Source organism: Artemia sp. Qi Xiang Cuo, chromosome 13 (assembly GCF_049724085.1).
Source record: "Artemia sp. Qi Xiang Cuo chromosome 13, ASM4972408v1, whole genome shotgun sequence".
Taxonomy (NCBI): Eukaryota; Metazoa; Arthropoda; class Branchiopoda; order Anostraca; family Artemiidae; genus Artemia; species Artemia sp. Qi Xiang Cuo.
In genome coordinates, this window is record NC_142806.1 from 48,179,218 (window position 1) to 48,205,961 (window position 26,744).

At 33.6% G+C, this 26,744-nt stretch overlaps 1 protein-coding gene across 5 annotated transcripts in view; it reads left to right on the forward strand.

Annotated features, from left to right (window-relative positions):
* The first annotated feature begins 15,997 nt into the window (after positions 1-15,997).
* The window catches only part of LOC148945357 (traB domain-containing protein), a 32,278-nt gene continuing 21,531 nt past the window's right edge, over positions 15,998-26,744 (forward strand). The window contains exon 1 of one of the 5 annotated variants that reach the window (XM_089098649.1): positions 15,998-16,009. Coding sequence is in view for 1 of the 5 variants with exons in the window: in XM_089098645.1 (XP_088954771.1) it covers positions 16,107-16,108 (2 nt within the window). In the remaining 4 variants the exon portion in view is untranslated. The other 4 variants (XM_089098645.1, XM_089098646.1, XM_089098647.1 and 1 more) reach the window with 4 other exon arrangements.

Consider the following 26,744-nt stretch of genomic DNA (forward strand, 5'->3'; position numbering starts at 1 on the left):
GTCAAAAGGGCGTATCTCAAGGGATTTGGGTATTAAGTTTGATCTTTCAGAAAAAACTTAAAGGGGAGGATCAATTGACAAAAAAGTAATATATGCATATCAATACTAATGCTAGCATCACTACTATATTTAATACTATTGCTACTGAACTACACTAACTACTACTTCAATTGGCAATACCTTGTAAGGCTTTGAGTATTAAGGTGAAAAGGGCGTCAAAACAGGGTCAAAATCGTGCATCAGCAATATTTTCGGAACGGCTTACCATTTCAAGGTTAAACTTACGGGACATCATGAAAGGGATGTTCAACTGACCAAGAGGCAAGATGTATATGTTACTAACGCTATTAATGCTGCTACTACTTCTGTTACTACCACTACTAATACAACACTAACGCTGCACTACTTCTCCTGCTACCACCGCAACTACTATGTTAACCTGTCCAATTAAGCAGAAATAATTTAATATGAAGTAAAATATTTATAATGCAAAAAAAATACAAGATGCAAAAATCGGAAATACCACTGTTTACTAAGATAAGTGCAACATCCTTTTCTGGGGCTTGAAAGGAAATTGCTACTAACCACTTTCGTGGCTAAGTACGTAAAATAGTGGGTTTTGTTGTGGTTGATATATAGTATATAATATAATATCTTTGGGACCGAGCAGATACAAATCTATTTGCCGGGCTAACCTCTATCCGTTTGCTTGCTAGAAATACCTTGGAGTATATGTTCAAATATTGTAAGTGTTCAAGTATTTTATTGTATTGTAGATTGTTTATAATTGTGAATTACCTTGGACCAAGAGTTCCCATTGCATATATATTCAGACTGTGTATTTTGGTGGATAAATGAAAGTATTATGTTATAGCCAACCTCTCTACAATCTTATTTAAGCTTCTCGAGTAAATCTCAGTCGTTAGGCTTATGGTAATTAGTCACCTCAAGGCCTAAGGCATGCTACCAAAATTTACTTACCTTAGGAGCCCCTACAAGGGTAGATTAACACACCAACCAAAACGTATGTTATAGCAGCTGGGTGGCAACTATAACCTTACTTTACTTTACAACAGTTAAAACTTACTTTATAACTACAATTACATACTTTACTAAAGATGGTGGCATTGCGGAAACAACTGGGTCGAGAAGACTAAATAAGGTTGCAAATTAAAAAAAAAAAAAAACGTAATTACTTTATCAGAAGGAGAAATCAAAACGACTTAACTTTTAGTGGCGCTCGAATTAGCAAACCTTCGAGTAGCTGTGCTCGAACTTTGGGTATTACAAATAGACAAAATGGAAAAAAGTCTCAATCAAAAATTGTAAAATGAAAAAAAATAGTAGTTAGCAAGTAGAAATAAGTGTATTATTAGTAGTTTTATTAGTGTTAGTAATAAATGCAATGCAGTAGTGCCGTATATCACTAAATAATAAAGGATTTGTACCACAAATTAAAAGAATAAAATAAAAGACAGTACGTAAAGAAAAATCTTACTGGCAGTAGAAACGTTGGGAGAAACAAGAGAATTTTGGGCATAATAGTAGCAAACAAGGTTCTAATTCAGCCTTACTACAGGTACGGGCTATAGACTTACCGTTCAAGGATAACACTGTTACAATTTAGCAAAAGTAACACATAAATTGCCGTTCGAACAATTTTAGGTTAGAAATTACCATTTCTGAGTGTTTTAGGAGTAGAGATGCTTCGACAATATGGCATTTTGTGACGTAATAAGCAATAGAATTACCTTTGTTAAAGCTAACCCGAATAGGTTAGTTGTGTAGCATCACAAGCAAAGGGAAGACAAAGATATAAAAATTTGTAATTAAAGGACTTGACGAGAGGGATGGAAAAAAGAGAAAAGTAACCTTATAAGCAAGAAAAAATGTGGAAGCTTAGCAGAAGTCGCTGAAGGCAGCGAAAAAAAAGAATTGTTATCCAGCTGAAATGGGTAGCCTGCATTTAGGCATAGAAAATGGAGGCGCGGGGATAGGTCTTAAAAAGGGCCTCCTTTTCTTATATAGAGGACCTTCGTCTGAATAATGGTGTTAGAAAAAGTTCAAATTCTAGCCGCACGAAATGCGTCCGAAGAAAGTTTAAATTTGAATTTTAAACCATAGCTGCTTTCGAGCCAATTAGATGTAAAGCAAGCCAGTGTAAGAAAACTGTTATGTTTGCTCACATAGAATATAAGCCCACATTAGGACAAACAGATAAGGCAATGCATCCTTTTGGGATAGCTAATATTGATAATCCTGTGGGAAGCACCTAATTAAGCAGAAATAATTTAATATAAAATAAATCATTTATAATGCAAAAATACAAGATGTAAAGTTGGAATTACCACTTGTTATTAATACAAAAGTACACATCCTGGAATGTTTGGGGTTGAAAACAAAATGCTAAAAAACACTTTTCCTGGCTAAGTATGTCCATTGGCCGGATTAATGCGGTTGATATTTCATATATAAGCCGAGATTTTTGGGAGAGAACGGACGCTAATCTAATTGCCGGGCAAATCTCTGTCCGTTTGATACCTTAGAAATACCTTGGATTATATGTTCAAATATCGTAAGTGTCCAAGTGTCTTATTGTATTATATCTTATCATAGCATTCTTATAATTCTTGATTCTCTGGGACAACTAGTCCCAGTGGCCTATTTATAGCCAGAACCTGTATCGTTGTGTGTTGGATAAATAAAAGTATTATCTTATAGCTAACCTCTCTGCAATCTTATTTAAGCTTCTCGATTAACCCCAGTCGGCACGCCTCAAAAGTAATTGGTCTAAGGCAAGCTACCAAAGTTTACTTACCTTAGGACCGAAATTATACCTCCTACAAAGGGTGTAATAAAGTACCAACCCAAACCTACGTCATACCAGTTGGTAACAGCTGGGTGAGCAAATATAACCTCATTTTACTACCGCATAAGCTCACTTTACTACAATTCTGGCCCGCTCTTACTGTAACTCGATGAAGAACCACCCTCACGTCTAGTCTAATTATAAATCAGTACAGTTTAGTCGAATAGACAATATAGTAAAAATAAAAAAAAAGAGAATTGGTAAGCAAATATTAGAGTACAAGCACAATTCAAAGGTTGTAACATGGAAGGTAAAAAGTTGAATTACTAAACTTGGAGCCTTATCAAATCTAAGCTGTAAGCTGGGCCTTGTCCCGTAAGGACATAAAAGCTAGAAAAAAAATGACAACCAAATATTTTATTAAATTATATCAGTCGCCATAAATTCGAAGAAAATTAAAAACCTCAGAAGTTGGTACAAAGATACTGACAGAGGGAGAGCTGAAAATAATTTCTGAGAAAAGTGTTATATAAGACAATATAGAACAAAATAAAAAGTTGGAATAAAAAGATTGAAAAATAGATACGAATAATAAATGTATATAGTGGTAAATAGAAATGTATATAGAATAATAAATGTATATAGTGGTAACTAATGTTATTTAGGCAATACATAGTTATACGTTTATTTTGTAAACCTTTAATAACTACGGAATTCGTATCGTTCAAAGTTGCAAATGTATAAATTTTAGTAACAGAGTCGCGTTGTAAGAACTGTTAATACGCCCTTAAATAAAGGCTAATCTCAGTTCCTGTTATGGTCTTAAAATCTATTTGTTAGAGTAGATTTTTCGTTCATATATAAAGAGCGGAAACAATATATACCTGAGTAAAATCACGTCACAAAAAAGTGAATAGTCCCTAATAGCTATAATTAAACAGCTATCCAGAAAAGGCCTCATTTTTGTCTGTATAAAAGCGGCAGGAAACAATGGACTTCTATAGGTTCTCGTTAATTCCCAGTAGGTAGTTTCAAGGTAATTGCTCCGGCCAACCCTAAGGAAACGCTACCGAGATTTAATCTCATTAGGACCGTAACTATAACCCCTACAAAGGGCCGAATAACATCCAACCTAAACCTACTTTATTGCACACAACATCCGTATTTAGTTTGTTAAAATCATCAATATCTTAGGATAAGTTGTGTGCGTGAAATTAAACTTACAAGGCTTTTTGTAGGTGGTTGAACTAACAAAAAGATAATATTTGCATCATAATACCACTGCTTCTACTCTTACAACTACTACTAATGCTGCTATTATTATTACTATTACTAAAGCTAAGACTACTACTATTAATTCTACTGCTACTACCACTACTGCTATAACTATAACAACTGGTACTACTACTACTACTGCTACTAAATCTAAGGGTATTAAGGTGAAAATTTTGGGCAGTATTGAAACTGTATTGAACTTAATCAAAATATACTATCTCACGTAAGTTGTCAAGATGACGTATGAGGAATGCTTGATGAACGGTCGGGAGTATTAAGTAGAAACTTTAATCGTGTGTTGAAGGAGATGCTGAAGAAAAAACAAAGATGTTATGTGCATACTGCTACTAATGCTACTACTACTACCACAACTATTGCCACTACACGTGCCAAGGGTCCTAAGGTGAAGCTTTCAAGGAATATTTAGGCAGATGTTGAACTAAATCTAAACGAACTATGATTATGTAGACTGTCAAAAGAGTGGCAAAGCAAAATCACAATAACGGCCTGCATTATTAAGTCATACCTATCGGGGTTAGTTGTGGCAGGATTTTGAACTAGCCAGAAGACACTTTGTACAAACATGTAATGCTGCTTCTACGGTTACTGTAATTAACGACACTAATGGCATTAAGTTAAAAGTTTTGGGGAACCTTTAGGGAGAGTTCCAATGAACCAAAAACTATATACATGCAGATAGTAAAGGTCATATAAGCAATATAAATTATATCAGGACATAGGCGGTTACCCGGGGGGGTTACCCGGTTTGAACCCCCCCCCCCCCGAAATTTTTGACCGACTCGAAAATAAGTCGAAAATTAGTAAAACCTAGGTAAAAATCAGTAAAATTAGTCGAAAACTGAGTCAAAAATTAGTAACCCCCCCCCCCCCCAAAAAAAAGTAGAAAATTAGTAACCCCCCCCCCTGAACAAAAATCCTGGATACGGCCCTGGGGCAATCAGCCCTCCTTTGTTGTTCATAACTTTCCAAACACTTTCAATCAAACCTTTAAGACTGCCATTTTGTTCAGCATAGCTGAAAGGTCTAGTAGCTATATGTCTAGGGTTATTGGGTAGGTCAACCCCCCACAGTTATGTAGTTTGCCCATTATGCTTGAAAACTAGATGTTGCTTTGCAAATAATTCAAAACACACTGTGTTTATGCCCATTGCCAATAATACATCTCAGCAATATATCAAGAACGAATGAGGGCATTAAGTTTAAACTTCTAGGACTACTTATGCTCCTAAAATTTAACTAAATCAAAAGAGTGTAAGTGTATCTGGGGTGTCAAAGAGCATAGATATAATTTCTTGAAAATGGTATTAGTTTTTATTTATCAGGGGAACTAGCGGATGTATATGATTAAATTAAACAGTACTACTTGTATCATTATTTTCAAAAGGGTTTATGTTGTTAAGAATTGCTGAAAAAGTTTTTTCAACATACGAATAGTAGACTAAACTATAAATTCTCACAGAAAATCTTATAGATTCATTCAGGAACGCTAAATACTGGGGGATTGGTGGTAAATCACCATCTCTAGATTTTAAAACATGCTTATTTATTTTATACATTGTCAGACAAAAAAATGATTTGTATTTTCTATTATTTTAATGAATTAGCACAACTGACACCTGTACTTTTTCTATATAGACGTGCACGATGACATCAATCCAAAATAATTGGTTGGAGGTTGGCCAAATGTATTTTACAACATCTAAGTGGGGGGAGAGGGTAAATTATCAATTTTGTATAAGAAAATAATCCCAAAAAATCTTTTCCAAAGTTTTAGCTAGTGTCCCAGTAATTATTCTACCTCAACTAAAGTAAAAGAGAAAATGGGGTCCATTTTGTTGGGGTTTAAAATGGACAAAGTAAAAAAACTCTAAAATGAAAAGACAAACTTATTGGTTAGAGTAACGCTAGCCAACACTCACTAATCAGTGGGATAACCCAAGGATATCAATTGGGAAAGCCACTGGTGGTGAAGCAACGATTTTTTTCGTTTATAATTACGAATATACAAAAAGTGACTTCTTTTCAAAATGAAGGATGACCTTAGATAATATGGATAAAAGCCTAAAAAGTAACTAGAGCCGACTCTTTCGAAATAACAAGGATATTGTCTGTTGAAACAACTCAATAATAATTTTAGTGATTTGTTTGCTGATTTAGTTTTTTTTAAAGAATCAAGTGATTTCTTTGCAAGTAGGGTAAAAGACCAGTATCCAATTGAGCAAAATTATGTAAAACTTAAAACCTCATATGTTGTTATCAAATTAGAGTTGAAAAGGTTTGTATAGGCCAATGAATAGCTAAAAATCCAAGCTATGCAACAACATGGCTATTATTAAAATTATTTAAGATCATTCACTGAAAATCATCAGTTTATTGACTTACCTAGAAAGACCACTTTTTGGAAATAGCCTACTAATTATCCTATTTTGATGTAAATATCTTTTTAGTGTTTCAGTATTATTCACATATTAATAGAAAGCTCATTGTTATCTGATTCTAAAAATCTAGGTTTAATTTCTTGATTATTTTTATTCTATAAATCACAAATATTAAATATATATTTTTTTTCATTTCACTTGCTTGTCAAAACAGAAACCACACATTGGATTTTCGATGACAAATTACTCCCACTGGGCTGGCTCTAGTGAGAGATGATTGGGTCTACACTTGCATTCGGTCATACTGTAGTAAAAAAGGGGCAGTCCAAAAACCCATTGCTATTTTTCCAAAATGCCAAAGAAAAGTGGTCTTTCCCAAAAAGAGGTCTTTTACCTTATATAGTGATTTTTTTCTTACCCGGCGGCAATATTGCACATACAGAATTTGACGATATGGACTGGTAGAAGAAATTGAAAAAAGAGTGAATAGTCCCTAATAGCTATAATTAAACAGCTATCCAGAAAAGGCCTTATTTTTGTCTGTATAAAAGCGGCAGGAAACAATGGACTTCTATGCGGTGGTTACGCTTAGTGGCTTAGTGACTATTTTGGGAATATGGAATTTTCCCCAAAACCCTACTCAGCGATAATGGTCCATGCTTTAGAGTAAGAATATTATATGAAATAAATGAATATTTTGGTATAAAACGCTGGTATACCTCTGTGTACATGGCTTCTGCAAATGAAAAATCGAACGAAAACAGAAAAATCGCTTGTATGCTGGGCATACATGCAAAACAAGATCCGGAAAACTGGAACGACCATTTACATAGTGTAGTCTTTGCAATAAACACGGCATATTCCCGTCTTTTAAACGAAACACTATTTTTTACAATATTTTAGAGATCCAAGAATCTGTATGGAGTCGATAGAAAATAATATAATGTATTATAACATATATCTCTATAAACAAGAAAAGATTATGCGACTGAAAAAATCTATGGAGCAAGTTAAAGAGAATTTAGAAAATGCAAAGGCATCACCAAAGGAAAAATATGACGAGAAAAGTAAAAATAAGACAGTATATGCTCTATGCGATTCGGTTTATGTACAGAAGGCCAACTTGGAACAAAGAAGTTAAAACCAAAATGGGATGGACCTTTGAGAACAATAAGGCAACTACCAAATAGCTTAACATATGTTTTGAACCACCACGAAAAACAGACTGAAGAGACACTACGCCATAACCGTATGAAAAAAGGATTTTATTCAAAGTCATGGAAATCTGAACCTATTTCTTCAGATGAATAGAAAACCAAAGCAATTTCACTCGTCTATATAAAGGGGTTTTGTCAATTTGATGACCCTTTTAACAATCAAAATAGTTGGGAAGAATGGAAAGAATATTTGGCCCGCTCTTGGCTACTGTCTTTCCACAACCAACAGGTGAAAATAAGTAGGGACCAATGCCCATCTGATAGTAGTGATGAAAGTTGCGAAGGAGAATTCCAAAGACAAACTAGCGTTTCAAGAGATAATAAACAAGAAGACAAATCTAAAGAAGCAGAAAAATTGGAAGAAATACAAGAAGACACAAAAAAAATAGAAATATAAATACGAGAAACGGGTCTGTGGCCAGTAAATAAAAACAAAGAACAAAGAACGAATATTTTGCCTGTATCTGACAAGACGTCTTCAGTGTAGAGAAAAACCAAACTGAAACTATAAAATATACATAAAAACCAAAATAGAGTAGTCTAAAAATATAATATACAATTACATAAAAATTGCAATTTGAAGCTACCTTCGTGAAACCATGTCACAAAAGTAACGTTACTCAAAAAGTAAAGTTCAGTTACTTTTGACACAAGTTGAAGTTGAAATTTAAGGCAGGATTTCAATTGCGATTTGACTGAACTGCTTTCATCTAGGTCTTTACGTTCTACGCTGTTGCTTAGTATTTTTGGAGACCAGTTTGATCTCAAGTGCAAAGATATTAGTTTTACTTACGTACACACCTCAATGTTAACATCAGATCTCAATCATGTCGTAGCGTCTGCAAATCTCAGGATCTCGCCTGTCAAGGTTGTGCTTGATTCTCAGTTATCTGATCGCTTACCAATACAGCTCTCAGCCGAAATTCATTGCCACAGCTCCGACACACAAACGCAAACAACTTCAAAAACACCTCCTTGGTCTTGCCGTGATTGACGTAAAATTTACCCTGTTTTATTTCAAAAAAAAGCCGGCAGAGTCCTTAGTAAGATTTGTGTCAGAGTATGACATGTCTGCAGTCCAATTACGAGGAAGTTGGTCTGAGATTTAACTCCCAAAAGTCGGAAGTCTTGTTTTACAATTGGAAGAATGACCCTCCTACTAATAACACACTAAGTGATTGCTCAGTAAAACCAGGTGACAAAATAGTATTTCTGGGGCTGCCATTAGGTATATCATTATAGCATACCCGCTCCCTCCTATTCTCACATCTTGAACGACGAATTTCCAGCTCATATGTGCCTTGATAGTTAAATCCACTCTGAGATTCAATCACCACTACTGGCAAGTATTTACAACGCTACCGCTCTGACACATATATTAAATAAAAAAAACTAGTTTTTTAATCTGAAAGTAAGGTGCGACATCAAAACTTAAAACGAACAGAAATTATTTCGTATATGAAAGGGGCTGTCCCCTCCTCAACGCCTCACTCTTTACGCTAAAGTTTTTTATTGTTTTAAAAAATAAAGTTGTGAGACAGAGTCAAACTTTAGCGTAAAGAGCGAGGCGTTGAGGAGGGGACAGCCCCTTTCATATACGGAATAATTTGTGTTAGTTTTAAGTTTTAATGTCGCTCCTTACTTTCAGTTAAAAAAACTTGTTTTTTTTATTTAATTTCTGATAGTTTTTTATTTAATGCAGCTTTTTTTTGCATAAAAATTTTAATTTTATTTTGCTAAATGGATTTCTTTACAAATTAACTTACGTAACTAACTTCTATATTCGTAAATTTTTCTTCCGGCAAAAAATTCAAAGTTGCAGATTTTCGCAGATATGAGCTTGAAACCTATGTATTAGGGTTTTCTGATACGCTGAATCTGACGGTGTTATTTTCATTAAAATTCTTTCACTTGTAGGGGATGTTTCCCCCCTCTCTAAAAAATCTAGTAAATTTTCTCAGGCTCGTAGCCTTTGATGAGTAATGCTAAACTTAATCAAATTTATATATTTAGGATCAGCATTATAAACACATTCTTTTGATACATTTATTGTAATCAAAATTCCGTTTTTAAAAGTTTCGATTACTATTGAGCCGTATCGCTTGTTTTTTTATTGTTTTTTTTATTACATATATGTTATTACGTATATGAAGGGGTTCTCCCCTTAGTCAATACCACGCTCTTTACGTTAAAATTTAAAAACAAATTTAATTCACAAACCCTTGAATCACAAATGCCTTTTAATTATAATATATAGCTATTTTTAAAGCACTAAAAAAAAAAACTGTCGCGTAAAGAGCGAGGTATTGACTTGGGGGAGAACCCCCTCACATACGTTATAATTTCTGTTCGTTTTAAGTTCTAATATTCCTTCTTACATTTCAGTTGAAAAAACTTGTTTTTTTTTTATTTAATTTCTGATCGTTTTTTAAATAATGCTTGGAAATCCGGCGCCCCTTCATAGAAATGTCCCTTACCCCAAAGAAACATTCTCTACGGAAATATTCTCCAGAGTAACCCCCTCCTCTTGCCCCCCCCCCTCCAGAAAAAATCCTTCCTGAAAATGGTTGTATACTTCCCAATAACCAATAAATAATGCTGGCAAGTCCGGCGCCCCCTTCATGGCAATTTCCCTTCCCCCATGAAAACTTCCTTCATGAACAGATCCTCCAACATAACCACCGACCCACCCTTCCCTCCCACTACCCGAAAAAATAACTCCTGAAAACTTCTGTATACTTCCCAATAACCAATACTATATGTTAACATTGGGTAGAGTTCATAACTTTTAGCCCTCCCTCTGGGGACACCGGGGGATTAAGTCACCCTAAAAAACACATGTATCATATATTTGACCGTGCTGAACAAAATGGCTGTCTCAAAATTTTGATCGGGTGACTTTGAGAAAAAAATAAGCGTGGGAGGGTGCCTAGTTGTCCTCCATTTTTTTTGGTCACTTAAAAAGGGAACTAGAACTTTTAATTTCCGTTCCAATAAGCCCTCCCAAGATATTCTAGGACCAATGGGTCGATACGATCACCCCTGGGGAAAAAAAAACAAAAACAAACAAACAAACAAATAAACATACATCCGTGATCTTTCTTTTGGCAAAAAATGGAAAATTCTACATTTTTGTAGATAGGAGCCTGAAACCTCTACAGTAGGGTTCTCTGATACGCTGAATATGATGGTGTGATTTTCATTAAGTTTCTATAACTTTTAGGGGTCTTTCCCCCTTTTTTTGAAAATCAGCCAAATTTTCTCAGGTATGTAACTTTTGCTGAGTTGCTCTAAACTTAATGAAAGTTATATCTTTAATTTCAGCATTAAAGTTTAGTTGTATTGATGTATCCACTAATATCAAAACCCATTTTCTAGAGTTTTGGTTACCATTGAGGCAGGTTACTCCTTACTTACAATTCGTTACCACAAACTGTTTGATAATATGCAACCCCTTTCTGGAAACTGTTGGCAAACCGTGAAAAGTCTAAATTCCGCTTTTTTTCTGTTTTGACAAGTACCTACTAAAATTGCCACCATGGACAAAAAATAGTTTTCTGATCCGGCGCTATAACCAAGCCGACCCAAATCTAGCTGTTGAGAAACTTATTTGCCGAAAAAAAACCAGTAATTTTAAAGCACGATTGGGCAAGTTTGCTTGTTTAATTATTCCACTTGTTTTCCATTTTTCTTTTTCTCTTTTCCTTTTTCGTTTTTTTTTCCTTCCAGAAGTTGTTGTTTTTTGCTGTTATTTTTGAAAAAATTGTTGTTTTGTTGTTATTTTTGAGGATGTTTTCTATCTGTTTCCTCTTTTGGTATTATTCTATATACTCTTTTATTGTACATTTATTGTACATGATGGGTTTTCAATATATTATTATTATTATTGCTAGAATTTTTGGGAAGTTAAAGCAAAAACAGTCATTTTTGCTTATATATCTTAAAACAAATTACAGTACGTCAGAAAAACCTTGGAGTATGGCCACCTTTTGATAAGGGAAAGAGCCCAAGAGAAGAATATTGCCACAAATAAAGAGTGTAGCTATAAATAATTAGTTGCAAGTGTGCAAGTTCATAATAGTCCTTTCAGCTGTAAAAGTAAGACAAGAGAAACTGGAAATGGTCTATTGAGCTACCGGAAGCACCCTGTGGCTACCAAATCTTAGAGTAGACGCACAAGTCAATTGTTAGTGCCATAACAGGAAAAAAGTCGAAGAGCTAAAGTTTGAGCCTTATCCAATCTAAGCCGTAAGCGAAACTTTGTCCCGTAAGGACATTAAAGCAAAAAAAACGGAAATGGCAACCAAATATTTTATTAAACTATATCAGTGGCCGGAAATTTGAAGATAACCGAAAAGCTCAAAAGTTGATCTATAAAAACTGACATAAAGGAGCTAAAAGTAATTTCTGAGAAAAGTATGTTCCACATATGACAAGAAGGTAAAAAGTCAGAAAATTTCATCTCAAGCTTTTTCAAAGCTAATTGTTAAGCTACAAGTGTAGCTATTCTTGAATTTTATTTTAGACTTAGACGTAAGTTTTAGACTTTTATAGTGAGAGAAGGAAGCGATACCCAAGCTCTTGTTTGTAGTGATTTTTGTTTGTTTCAATCTTTATTTGTATCTTCAGTTTTAGTTACACTCGTTTTAAAATTTTTTTATTCATTTATATTACTATCTATCGTATGTTTGTTTGCATTGATTGTTTATTTAATTTCTGTCCGTTTTGGGTTTCATTTATATTTCAATTGCAAAATATATTTTTTTCGTTTTACGCTTGATTTGTATATTTAATTTAAGCATTACTCGCTTTAAGATTTATCTATTCATTTATATTATTATTTGTTGTTTGTTTTTTTGCTATGATTGTTTGTTTAATTTCTGTTCGTTTCGGGTTTCATTTATTCTTTAATAGTAATTTCTGGTCGTTTTGAGCATGAATTTTAAAATATATTTGTGTCTGCTGAATTTAAGTTTAAAATGGCCTTTACTTTTCTTTGAAAAACTTCTTTTTTGAAAAGTTTTTTTTAATTAATACAAAGAGATGAACAATTAAACTGCTCTCCGGAAAAGAGACTTATCTAGACCGGAGTTGAAAGGAACTATGGGTTTCTAAGTAATGATTTATGCTTAATTAGATGAGTCAGGTTAAAAGTTTTGCTGGGCTTATTTAAAATCTGTGCATAGAATAAACATTGCAATGATTAAATTAATTTTAAGGGTATATTATTACTATTGTTGTTTTTGAAAAAAAAAACTGATGGCTAAGAAGAGATAACCCTAAGCACACAAAGAGCAGAAAAAATTGCTTCTTGTGTTTTGATCAAGTATAATCTAAGCTTTGCGACTTCTGGTCAGTGCATTAATCTTTTTAACTAAGGCTATCCTCGGCATTCCTAATATATATTCCTAAAAATACTCCTAAACCCGGAAGATAAATATTAAATCAACCACGTTATCCAAGTAAATTAACTAATAAAAAAACTCAAATTAATCAAATAGTTTCAAACATAACTTTAAATCTATTTTAAGTAAAAACACAGATATAAATGCTTAAGCCATTATGAGTCAAACTCAAAGAGAAGATGCATATTAGAAAGGGTGTGAAAAGAAAAGTTTAATGTCATCAAGATGAAAAGAAAAAGAGAGAAAAGAGAATAACAAGGATGAATCCCGAAAATTGATATCCTTGAACATCAGACATGGCTTGACATTTGGCCATGAACATAATTCTAAGGAAACCAATTAAGGTTGTATGCAAAGAATGATCCATAAATAATGGTAGAATAAGAAGCATCTACAAAGTACTTGAAATTTGTTGTTTTAAAAGTAAAATGTATATAGTTGTGAAAAACTCTTACTAAAGGGGATAGTACTGTGGTACCGTGTCCAATTAAGCAGAAATAATTTAATATGAAAGAAAATATTTATAACGCAAAATAAAAATTTCAAAGTTTCAAAATACTATTTTTTACTAAGACAAGAGAAAATATCCTTTATGTGACGCTTGGAAAGGAAATTGATAAATAACCGCTTTCCTGGCTAAGAACGTAAATTTGCCGTATTGATGGGGCTGATTTTTAGTTTAAGAAATTATATTTTGGGACCGAGGTCTTACTAATCTATTTTTGGGCCGACCTCTGTCCGTTAGTTTTTGGGAATACCTTGGAAGATAGCAAGTGTTTAAGTATCTTGTTGTATTGTAATTTGTAATATTTGTTGATCCTCTGCGACCATTAGTCCCCGTGGCATAAATAGCCAGACATTGTATCGTGTGTTGCACAAATGAAAGTATTATATTATTTCCAACCTCTCTGTACAACATTATTTAAGCTTCTCGTTAACTCCCAGTAGGTAGTTTCAAGGTAATTGCTCCGGCCAACCCTAAGGAAACGCTACAGAGATTTAATCTCATTAGACCCGTAACTATAACCCCTACAAAGGGCCGAATAACATCCAACCTAAACCTACTTTATTGCACACACTATCTGTATTTAGTTCGTTAAAATTGTCTATATCTTAGGATAAGTTGTGTGCGTGAAATTAAACTTACAAGGCTTTTTGTAGGTGGTTGAACTAACAAAAAGATAATATTTGCATCATAATACCACTGCTTCTACTCTTACAACTACTACTAATGCTGCTATTATTATTACTGCTACTAAAGCTAAGACTACTACTATTAATTCTACTGCTACTATCACTACTGCTATAACTATAACCACTGGTACTACTACTACTGCTACTAAATCTAAGGGTATTAAGGTGAAAATTTTGGGCAGTATTGAAACTGTATTGAACTTAATCAAAATATACTATCTCACGTAAGTTGTCAAGATGACGTATGAGGAATGACGTATGTAATGTCATTTATATTTTAAAAGACCTAATTTTATTGCAAATTAAAAGTTGCTAGTGCCCTCTTTAAGAGTCAAAAATGATTGTAGGGCAATCAGCCCTCCTTTGTTGTTCATAACTTTCCAAACACTTTTAATCAAACCTTTAAGACAGCCATTTTGTTCAGCATAGCTGAAAGGTCTAGTAACTATATGTCTAGGTTTATTGGGTAGGTCAACCCCCCACAGCTAGGTAGTTTGCCCATGTAGTTATGCTTGAAAACTAGATGTTGCTTAACAAACAAGTCAAAACGCACTCTGTGTGTGCCGATTGCCAATAATACCTCTCAGCAATATATCAAGAACGACTGAGGGCATTAAGTTCAAACTTCTAGGGCTAATTCTGCTCCTAAAATTTAACTAAATCAAAAGAGTGTAAGTGTATCTGGGGTGTCAAAGAGCAAAGATATAATTTTTTGAAAAATGGTATTAGTTTTTATATGTCAGGGGACTTAGAGGATGTGTATGATTAAATTAAACAGTACTACTTGTGTCATTATTTTCAAAAGGGTTTATGTTGTTAAAAATTGCTGAAAAAGTTTTTTCAGCATACGAATAGTAGACTAAACTATAAATTCTCACAGAAAATCTTATAGATTCATTCAGGAACGCTAAATACTGGGGGATTGGTGGTAAATCGCCATCTCTAGATTTTAAAAATGCTTATTTATTTGATACATTTTCAGAAAAAAAATGATTTGTATTTTCTATTATTTTAATGAATTAGCACAACTGACACCTGTACTTTTTCTATATAGACGTGCACGATGACATCAATCCAAAATAATTGGTTGGAGGTTGGCCAAATGTATTTTACAACATCTAAGTGGGGGGGGGGGGTAAGAGGGTAAATTATCAGTTTCTTATAAGAAAATAATCCCAAAAAATCTTTTCCAAATTTTTAGCTAGTGTCCCAGTAATTATTCTACCTCAACTAAAGTAAAAGAGATGGGGTCCATTTTGTTGGGGTTTAAAATGGACAAAGTAAAAAAACTCTAAAATGAAAAGACAAACTTATTGGTTAGAGTAACGCTAGCCAACACTCACTAATCAGTGGGATAACCCAAGGATATCAATTGGGAAAGCCACTGGTGGTGAAGCAACGATGTTTTTCGTTTATAATTACGAATATACAAAAAGTGACTTCTTTTCAAAATGAAGGATGACCTTAGATAATATGGATAAAAGCCTAAAAAGTAACTAGAGCCGACTCTTTCGAAATACCAAGGATATTGTCTGTTGAAACAACTCAATAATAATTTTAGTGATTTGTTTGCTGATTTAGTTTTTTTTTGAAGAATCCAGTGATTTCTTTGCAAGTATATAGTGATTTTTTTTCTTACCTGGCGGCAACATTGCACATATAGAATTTGACGAAATGGACTGGTAGAAGAAACTGAATTACTAAAACCCAGTAAACTGATTTTGGCTAGTTGGTAGCTATCATTATCTTCTCTATTCATTACTTTTTTGAATACAATATTTGCTGCCATCAGATCGGAATCCTGGCCATGTAATGAAATACCCTAGATATAAACTGTAGGCTGAAAAAAAGGAGCCATTTTTTTTCAAATTGACATTAGCCTAGCTATTGATAGGCTAAATAGAAAAGAGATGGTAGCTTAATGCCTGAAGCCTTTGGACTTTTCCCAATCTTGGGTAAATATTCCAATTAAAGTATATATTTAATAAATGGGTACAATTTCTAATTAACTCACTAGGCTAGTGAGATAGCTCAGAAATAGGCTTGACATAGGGCCTACCTTTAGATTCAGGGTATTCATCCTGATATAAGATTAAGAATTTCATCCTGAGGCCAAATACAACATTCTTTTCCATCAGAAATGAACTTTACACCTCCCCCCCTAATATGCAAATACCATGAAATGAATAGGCTAGCCTATAGGGTAAAAAAACAGTCAATATCTACCAAATCATATACTTGAGTTAGGACTAAAGTGAATACACCATTCAATGCCTTTTTTTATGCTGATTACGAATATTATAAGCATTTCTATTGGAAATGAATTTCAGCCCCCCCCCCAGGCCTAGGCTATATATGCCAATTTAGGGTTAGGTTAGGTATAGCCTATATAGGGGGGGGGCTGAAATTCATTTCCAATAGAAATGCTTATTATATTTTTAATCAGCATAAAAAAGGCATCGAATGGTGTATGGTAATGGTAATGGTGCCCTACAATCATTTTTGACTCTTAAAGAGGGCACTAGCAACTTTTAATTTGCAATAAAATTAGGTCTTTTAAAATATAAATGACATTACTAGCTATGATAGATCTGCACTGCCTATGTCCTGATACGATTTATATTGCTTATATGGCCTTTTACTACCTGCATGTAAATAGTTTTTGGTTAATTGGAACTCCCCCTAAACATTCCCCAAAACTTTTAACTTAATGCCATTAGTGTAGTTAATTACAGTAACCGTACAAACAGCATTACATGTTTGTACAAAGTGTCTTCTGGCTAGTTCAAAATCCTGCCACAACTAACCCCGATAGGTATGACTTAATAATGCAGGCCGTTATTAGGATTTTGCTTTGCCACTCTTTTGACAGTCTACATAATCATAGTTCGTTTAGATTTAGTTCAACATCTGCCTAAATATTCCTTGAAAGCTTCACCTTAGGACCCTTGGCACGTGTAGTAGCAGTCAACTTGGTCATTGCAAAACTGTCATCTTATGATGAAACATTGAAACCAAAGTCATACAAAAGAATACCAGTTGATTTTCTAACTATTTTTAAGGTAACATAAAGAAAGAATGCAAGGTAGACTTAAACAATGCAATTTAGTAGGCAGATAAGGCTAAATGTCAACTAGGTTTTTGCAAAACTGTCATCTTATGATGAAACATTAAAACCAAAGTCATACAAAAGAATATCATTGATCAAACAAAACTTGCAAAGAAATCATAAATATTAATCCTTAGAGTAAACTATGATTCAAACTTGCTTAGAAATTGGAGAATTATTCTTTTTTTGTTGATTTTCTAAGTATTTTTAAAGTACTGTAAAGAAAGAATGCAAGGTAGACTTAAACAATGTAATTTGGTAGGCAGATAAGGCTAAACACTAAGTTATTAGGTTATGCATTGAATATGCTATGCTTTATCCCCCCCCCCTAATGTGCAAAAATATTTAGCCCAAATTTGTTTCTAAATTATTATATTCTCATCATTATTTATGTTTTATTTCATAGCATTAACCATAACATATCGTTAACCAATAGCATTAACCAAACTTCACTTGCAAGTGTTTATTATATAACCAATAAGTGCCACTACTTATTGGCTATATAATAAATACTCAAGAATTTTGATTGCAAATGATGCAACCATGACACAAGAAACTGTTCAAGCAACTTCTTTATACCAGAGTATAAGTACTGAGACTTTTTCTTAGAGTAAACTATGATCTAAACTTGCTTAAAAATAGTAAGAATTATTCTTTTTTTTTCTAACTATTTTTAAAGTACAGTAAAGAAATAATGCAAGGTAGACTTAAACCATGTAATTAATTCTATGGTTGTTAGAAAGGACAATTAGTTATTCCCCTAATAATATTTCTCTATTCTCTTTTAGACATTATTTCTAAAAAGTTGGTTGAATGCAAGAATTAAAAGTGAAATTCTAGTTGGTTTTTACTACTGGAATACTTTATTTGTATCTTAGTATTTAACTGACTTTACCAGGAAACAAAATTGCAGAATGAAAAAAAAACAGGGAAAAACTTGCCTCATGATATTTCTCTCTACTGTATATTTCCCTGTTGATTTCTGTGGTGTTGGCAGACATCTGTATTCTTAATAGGTTTGCGCTTGAAGGGTTTGAAACTACAGTTGTTTGGAGAGTAAACTTGATATCTAACATATTAAAATTTAGAGTTGTATTTTGTGAAGGTATGAATACTAAACTGGCATCTAAAAAAAACATAGAAATTTTCATTCTGAAAACTGGTTGTAACAGATTTGTTGGACTGACCTCTGTCTGTTTATATTGGGAATACCTTGGAAGATAGCAAGTGTTTAAGTATCTTGTTGTATTGTAATTTGTAATATTTGTTGATCCTCTGCGACCATTAGTCCCCGTGGCATAAATAGCCAGACATTGTATCGTGTGTTGCATACTGAAAAGTATTATATCAGTTGTCTCTGTGGATATTTCCAACCTCTCTGTACAACATTCTTTAAGCTTCTCATTAATTCCCAGTAGGTACTTTCAAGGTAATTGCTCAGGCCAACCCTAAGGAAACACTACCAAGATTTAATCACATTAGGACCATAACTATAACCCCTACAAAGGGCCAAATAACATCCAACCTAAACCTACTTTATTGCACACACTATCCGTATTTAGTTTGTTAAAATCATCAATATCTTAGGATAAGTTGTGTGCGTGAAATTAAACTTACAAGGCTTTTTGTAGGTGGTTGAACTAACAAAAAGATAATATTTGCATCATAATACCACTGCTTCTACTCTTACAACTACTACTAATGCTGCTGTTATTATTACTGCTACTAAAGCTAAGGGTATTAAGGTGAAATTTTGGGCAGTATTGAAACTGTATTGAACTTAATCAAAACATACTATCTCACATAGGTTGTCAAGATGTTGTATGAGGAATGCTTGATGAATGGTTGGGAGTATTAAGTAGAAACTTTCATCATGTCTTGAAGGAGATGCTGAAAAAAAACCAAAGATGTTATGTGCATACTGCTACTAATGCTACTACTACTACCACAACTATTGCCACTACATATGCCAAGGGTGCTAAGGTGAAGCTTTCAAGGAATATTTAGGCAGATGTTGAACTAAATCTAAATGAACTATCATCATGAAGACAGTCAAAAGAGTGGCAAAGCATTATCACAATAACAGCCTGCATTATTAAGTCATACCTTTTGGGGTTAGTTTTGACAGGATTTTGAACTAGCCAGATGACACTTTGTGTATATATGTAATGCTGCTTCTATGGTTACTGTAATTAACAACACTAATGGCATTAAGTTAAAAGTTTTGGGGAACAATTAGGGGGAGTTTCAATTAAACAAAAAACTATATACTTGCAGGTAGTAAAAGGGCATATAAGCAATATAAATTATATCAGGACATAGGCAGCACCAATCTATCATAGCTAGTAATATCATTTATATTTTAAAGGAGCTAATTTTATTGGAAATCAAAAGTTTCTAGTGCCCTCTTTAAGAGTAAAAAATGATTGTAGGGCAATCAGCCCTCCTTTATTGTTCATAACTCTCCAAACACTTCCAATCAAACCTTTAAGACAGCCATTTTGTTCAGCATAGCTGAAAGGTCTAGTAACTATATGTCTAGGTTTATTGGGTAGTTCAACCCCCCACAGTTATGTAGTTTGCCCATTATGCTTGAAAACTAAATGTTGCTTTAAAAACAATTCAAAACACACTGTGTGTATGCTGGTTGCCAATAATACATCTCAACAATATACCAAGAAAAACTGAGGGTATTAAGTTCAAACTTCTGGGGCTACTTCTGCTCTTAAAATTTAACTAAATCAAAAGGGTGTAGGTGTATCTGGGCTGTCAAAGAGCATAGATATAATTTCTTGAAAATTGTATTAGTTTTTATTTATCAGGTCAACTGGAGGATGTATATGACTAAATTAAACAGTACTACTTGTGTCATTATTTTCAAAAGCGTTTATGTTGTTAACAATTGCTGAAAAAGTTTCTTCAGCATACAAATAGTAGACTAAACTATAAATACTTAAAGAAAAATCTTATAGATTCTTTCAGGAACTCTAAATACTGGGGGATTGGTGGTAAATTGCCATCTCTAGATTTTAAAACATGCTTATTTATCTTCTACATTGTCAGACAAAAAAAGATTTGTAATTCTATTATTTTTATGATTTAGCACAACTGACACCTGTACTTTTTTTTTATAGACATGCACAATGACATCAATCCAAAAAAATTGGTTGGAGGTTGGCCTCATGTATTTTACAACATCTAAGCAAAGGGGGGGGGGAGGAGGGTAAATTATCAGTTTTTTATAAGAAAATAATCCCAAAAAATCTTTTCCAAAGTTTTAGCTAGTGTCCCAGTAATTATACTACCTCAACTAAAGTAAAAACGAAAATGGGGTCCATTTTGTTGGGGTTTAAAATGGACAAAGTAAAAAAATTCTAAAATGAAAAGGCAAACTTATTGGTTAGAGTAGGCTACTGCTATCCAACACTCACTAATCAGTAGGATAACCCAAGGATATCAATGGGGAAGACCACTGGTGGTGAAGCAATGATTTTTTTGATTGTAATTACAAATATACAAAAAGTGACTTCTTTTCAAAATGAAGGAGGACCTTACATAATATGGATAAAAGCCTAAAAAGTAACTAGAGCCAACTATTTCAAAATACCAAGGATATTTTCTGTTGAAACAACTAAATTATAATTTTAGTGTTTTGTTTGCTGATTTAGTTTTTTTTTTCAAGAATCCAGTGATTTCTTTGCAAATATATAGTGATTTTTTTCTTACCTGGAGGCAACATTGCACACAGAGAATTTTACAAAATTAACTCATAGAAGAAATTGAATTACTAAAACTCACTAAGCTGATTTTGGCTAGTTGGTAGCTATCATTATCTTCTCTATTGATTACTTTTTTGAATACAATATTTGCTGCAATCAGATCTGAATCCTGACCATGTAATGAAATACCCTAGGTATAAACTGTAGGCTGAAAAAAGTGGAGCCATTTTTTTTCAAATTGACATTATGGGTCAGCTATTGACAGGCTAAATATAAAAGAAAAAACAGTTTCCAATTGAGAAAAATTATGTAAAACTAAAACCCTCACATTTTGTTACCAAAGAGGAATTGGGAAGAATTGTATATATCAGAGAAAAGCTATAAATCTAACCCCTGTATCAATATGGTTACTATCAAACTTATTTGAGTTCAATAACTTGAAATTATTATATTATTGGTTAGCCTACCTACAAAGACTCTTTTTGGAAATACCAATTATCCTATTTTGATGTATATATTCTTTTAGTGTTTCAATTTTATTCACATAGGCTATCAATAGAAAGGTGGCTTTCTTCTGATTCTTAAAATGTAACTTTTATTGTTTGATATTTATTCAATAAATCACAAATAATTTTTTCTTTTAAATTGCTTGTCAAAACAGAGACCATATTTTTAATTTATGCTGACAAATTATTGGTGAAAGTTTGACCAAGAAGGCAGAGTTCTTGTTACTGCCTTCACATTGCATCATACAGTAGTATATAGAGGTGGTCCAAAAATCCATTGCTATTTTTCTGGAATGCCAAAGAAAAGTGGTCTTTCCCAAAAAGAGGTCTTTTACCATATATAGGCTAGTCTCCCTAAGTCACTTTTCTCTTCAAATTGATTTAACAGTTAGGGTAAAGGCACCAATGATTCAACAGTTTTTGTAAAACAACACTTTTTCTACTCAAGAAGGCTTAATCTAAGAATTTTTGGTTTGAAAAGGGTCTGAGTGTGTAGGAAAAACATCTAGGAATCTAATCGTTTGATTAGCAATTTGAAGTTTTATCAGAAAAGGGTACAAAACTCCGATTTTCTGAAATTGGAGCGTTTTCACCTTCAAATTTGACACAAAAAAAACCAACCTGTTTTCAATGCAAGTTGGAACCCAATTCAACAAGTGTTGAAATACTTGGGGAATGCTTGTGGGCAGAACCTGGTATATTCAACGCGCCTATTCTTGTTACTTTGTTTCTTTGTTTCTCTTCAACTTTGTTTAATTTGTAAAAGCATAAAACACCATTCAGATAGTAGAAGCAATAAAACCAACAAAAGTGTTTCAAATATAGGAACAAACGTGGATAATCACATGGAGTGTAGGCCTAATTGTGTGACCTAGGTCACATGACTCTTCTATTTTTTCACAGTGTTGTCTATATGCTATAGGAATAGCATCTCCAAATGCTATCTGGAACGGACTGTTTCCTGTCAGCTTTAACAGCCCTGCAAAGATTTCTTCATTGTTCACAGTGTAAATGTTATCAACATTTGGCCATTTGAAAGTATGATCTGCCATTTTAATCTACTTCAAAACCCAGTTTCTAGGGTGAGAATATAACAAGAGGTATAAATAATGGTGAGCGGCTGCCTAGCAAAAATGACTGGGCCTTAGGAAAGCATTTAATGCTCTTTCATTCCCTTAAGCTCTTCCAAAACTCTTTGCCGTAAATCATGTCTGATAAATCAGGCTGTAGTCCCTGTAGTCATCTCTGAAGTCCTAGCCTGCCCCCCCCCTCCTTGAATGACACCTCTATATCTATAATTGTTTGTTATATGTTTGGTTATATGATTTTCCCCACAAAATTTGCAATTTATACATTCATCCAAAGTTGTTTTGCAAAATTAAGATCTTACTTCTGTAGGCTAAACTTTAGTTTGCATTGAATTTATTGCATGAAGCAAAGGCTATAAGTTATATTAGTCAAACCATAAATGGCAAAATTACACACCTCACTTGGGCCAGCTTCTGTTGCTGCCTTGGTTGCTGCTACAATGTCCACCAACTTAGCTTTTTTAGCTGGTTGACTAGGTATAAAAATATTGATTATTTTTCTCTGACTCATTGCACACTCTTATTCAACAAATGAATTCATTCAATACTATCTTTAATTGACAATGCTAGAGAAAACACGAGGCTCCGGGTTATGCGTCATTTCATATAAGATTTTGTATTCAATAAAATTTGTATTTTTTATTTGGATGAAGGATAAATAAGGGAATAATCTAAAAAAATCTGGGGGGGGGGCAACTGCCCCACCCCCCCCCCTGCCCCATAGCAATTTACGCCCCCGCATGGTATGAGGCCAAGCAGCAGTTCCTCAGATGATGGAAAAATCCAGTGTCTGTAAGTAAAACTTCAAAGTTTAAAAAAAACCTTTTGTTTAAATGTTCTTTCATCTGAAATATTATTAGAAATAATAATCATCAAAATCTCTTACTGCACAGAAAGCACCCGTAAATTCGACAGCTATGGTGCCTATGGTTTCGTCAGTGGATCCTGGAATTTCAACACCTATTATTTCTCATCTGTTTTACATGTTCAGTGAAGTTTCGACAAAGTCACCTATATTTGACAGGGCCTGTTGCTGTCTGTCCAAAATTTCGACAAGGTTACTACAAGATATTCGCCAAAGAAATAAATCCCTTGATAGAAGCAAATATTTTCGCTTGAATGCAGCTGAAGGAACATTTTTAATCTGCCTGGTATTCCACTACATTAAACAAGAATTTTCGACACTTGGAACCTAGTTTCGACAATGCAATTTCCGTCGCCATTTTCATTTAATTTTATCAAGAAAAAGCTAATGTGGCTACATTTCAGAGAAGATCAGATGTATCTCAACACATTGGCGCTTATCCCAACTTTTTCTTGCAATAAATAACCAAGTAATGACAGTTTGAACATTACATACCTGAAAAATTGTTGGGAGCTACTTTCATGTCAAAAACAGGAAACTGACCGAATTGAATGTTCTTTTCTTATCTGGGTGTACCGGATATAGTGTCCACGTTTCGCACTGTCGAAATATAACGACGGCTCCAAGAGATGGCGCTCTAAGTCATGACTAAGCAGCGCTATCCTGTTTTGAAGGAAAATTTCGACAGTGGTTCCAAAGTTGCACTGTCGAATCATGGTGCCTTTACCCTAGTCAAAATTATAGAAAGTGTAGTAAATTTACAGTTTATAACATAATTTGGTAAATTTTTAGGTGGCCCTATAATTTAGCTAGGATGAAAGTGAAAACATCATTTTATGCCTTTTTTATGCTCTTTCATAATTCAGTAATTGCTTCTGCCACAAATTGCATCTTGAGCCTCTAATGGGGCCCAAAGTTAATTAATATGAATTATGAAAGAGCATAAAAAACATCAAATGATGTTTTCACTTTCATCCTAGCTAAATTATATGGTCCACTGCAAATTTACCATGAACTTTACCCCCTCCCCCCCCACTCCCCTAATGTGTAAATACATACCCTGAATTGTCAACTGTAAAGTTTCAAATCCCGAAATTCAGCACTATTTTTGTTGATGGTATTTGTAAAACTTAAAATGTTAGGAAAATGGTTTGAATTGAAAATCGAGTATTTTGCAGGTTAGGTTAGATTAGGTTTGGTTATAACTTCTTTGTCTGGTTACCTTTGGGACCCCTTTAAGGGCTCAAGATGCAATTTACAAATGAAGCAATTATTGTACAATGAAAAAGCATAAAAAAGGCATCAAATGATATTTTCACTTTCATCCTAGCTAAATTATAGGGACACCTAGAAATTTACCCATAATTTTGCTTGGGTGTAAGTTTCACATAATGCCTTTCTTATGCTCTTTCATAGTTTAATAACAGTTTCTGGTAGGAATTCCATTTTGAGCCCTTAATAGGGCTCCAAAAGGTAAAACAGTCTATAGTATTCCAAAATTTAAAATCATGTTTCTAAAAAATACTGTCTAGTGAGACAAGAATTTTAAAAAGAGTATGAAACCCCCTGAAAAATAATGTCACAGCAAATTGATGTCACTTTTGAGGGGTCACTTTCAGTTCTTTTAAAATTACTACAAGTTTGTCTTCCAAATAACAGTTTACTATTAAGACTAAGGAAAATAATAAGTACCATTCCTGGATCAGCTAGAAATGGCTATTTTTGCTGACTAGCCAGTTTTTTTTAGAAACAGGCTATTAAACTTTTGGTTACAATGGGCTGTTTAAGACTTTTAAGAGTTCAAAATGTAATTTTTCCCAGGAGCAATTATTGAATTATGAAAGATCATAAAAAGAGTATAAATGCTTCCCTCTTCTTTTGAATTTTTTTTCCATTAGTAGTGATCTCCATGGTCATGATACACAAGGAGCATCAAATCTAGTACATACATTTAGAAAAACGACTAGAGCTTCCTTTGTAATAAGAAATTTTGCTCCCTGTGTATAGGATATAATACTGGTTGCAATTTGAAATGCAAGTCATCAAGTCACCTTGCAAAAGAATAGAATTTATGTATGTGTTTTGTGTAAGTAGAATGGTTTTTGTATATGTGTGAATTTAGTAATATTACCAAGTAGATAAATATAAATCAGTATTTTTTAGAATACCTAGAATAGAAGATTCCGACCTGCTCCCAACAAGCCCTTAGGAGTTTTCTTAGCAGGTGCAGCAAATTTTTTTTTTTTTTTTTTTTTTTTTTTTTGCAAATAAAACTATATATCTTATCTGTCTAAAACGATATTGAGTGATATTTTTGCCTTTATCCTTGGTAAATTATATTATAAACTGCAAATTTACCAAGAATTCATTGTATAGGCTATATACAATTCAGAGTATATGTTTGGACATTAGGGGGGGGGGGGGGGGGTAAAGTTCATTCTCAACAGAAATTAATGTTATATTTGGATTCAGAATGAAAATCCAAATCTAAAGTTATGTATATTTCTTATATATCTCATTAGTGAGTTAATCTGAAAATCTACCTATAAATGTAGACAGTAGGTTCCTATGATAATTTTAGGATAAATATTTAGTGGTTCACTTCTTCTGAAGGAAACATGGTATTCAAACAAAAGTAGTACCATTAGGCTCCTCATTTTGTGCTATTTCCAAATATTTGTACCTTAACTGCACTTCAGAGCAATATTAAGGTCCATACTGGATCTGTATTTGCTCTGTGATGATGATGTATCAATGTAATATGATTTCACTTTGTTAAGGGCCACCAACACACTGTATGTGAGATTTGCTGGAGAGATGCAATTTAAGCCCACTTGGTAACAGTGACGACAAGGTAGGTATGACCAATAATTACCAATCTCCAGTGGTTTATAGTTGACACTGCTGCACAACAGCAACTTCAGATAGAGTGTGCAAAATGGTTAGGAATGGCAAGCAGTATCAACCTCCTAGCAACACACTCCCATGGAAAACTTGCATCAATAATGAATGGGTGGCTGAAAGGGACAAACAGTCCCACTTTTATTTCCATGGCTTATTGCTCCATGCTTTGTCAAGCCTGGACTTGAAGGATGCAGTCACCATTTTGTTTTGAAGGCTTTTCTATTCATTAATGACATGTTCGCCAAAATGGTTTT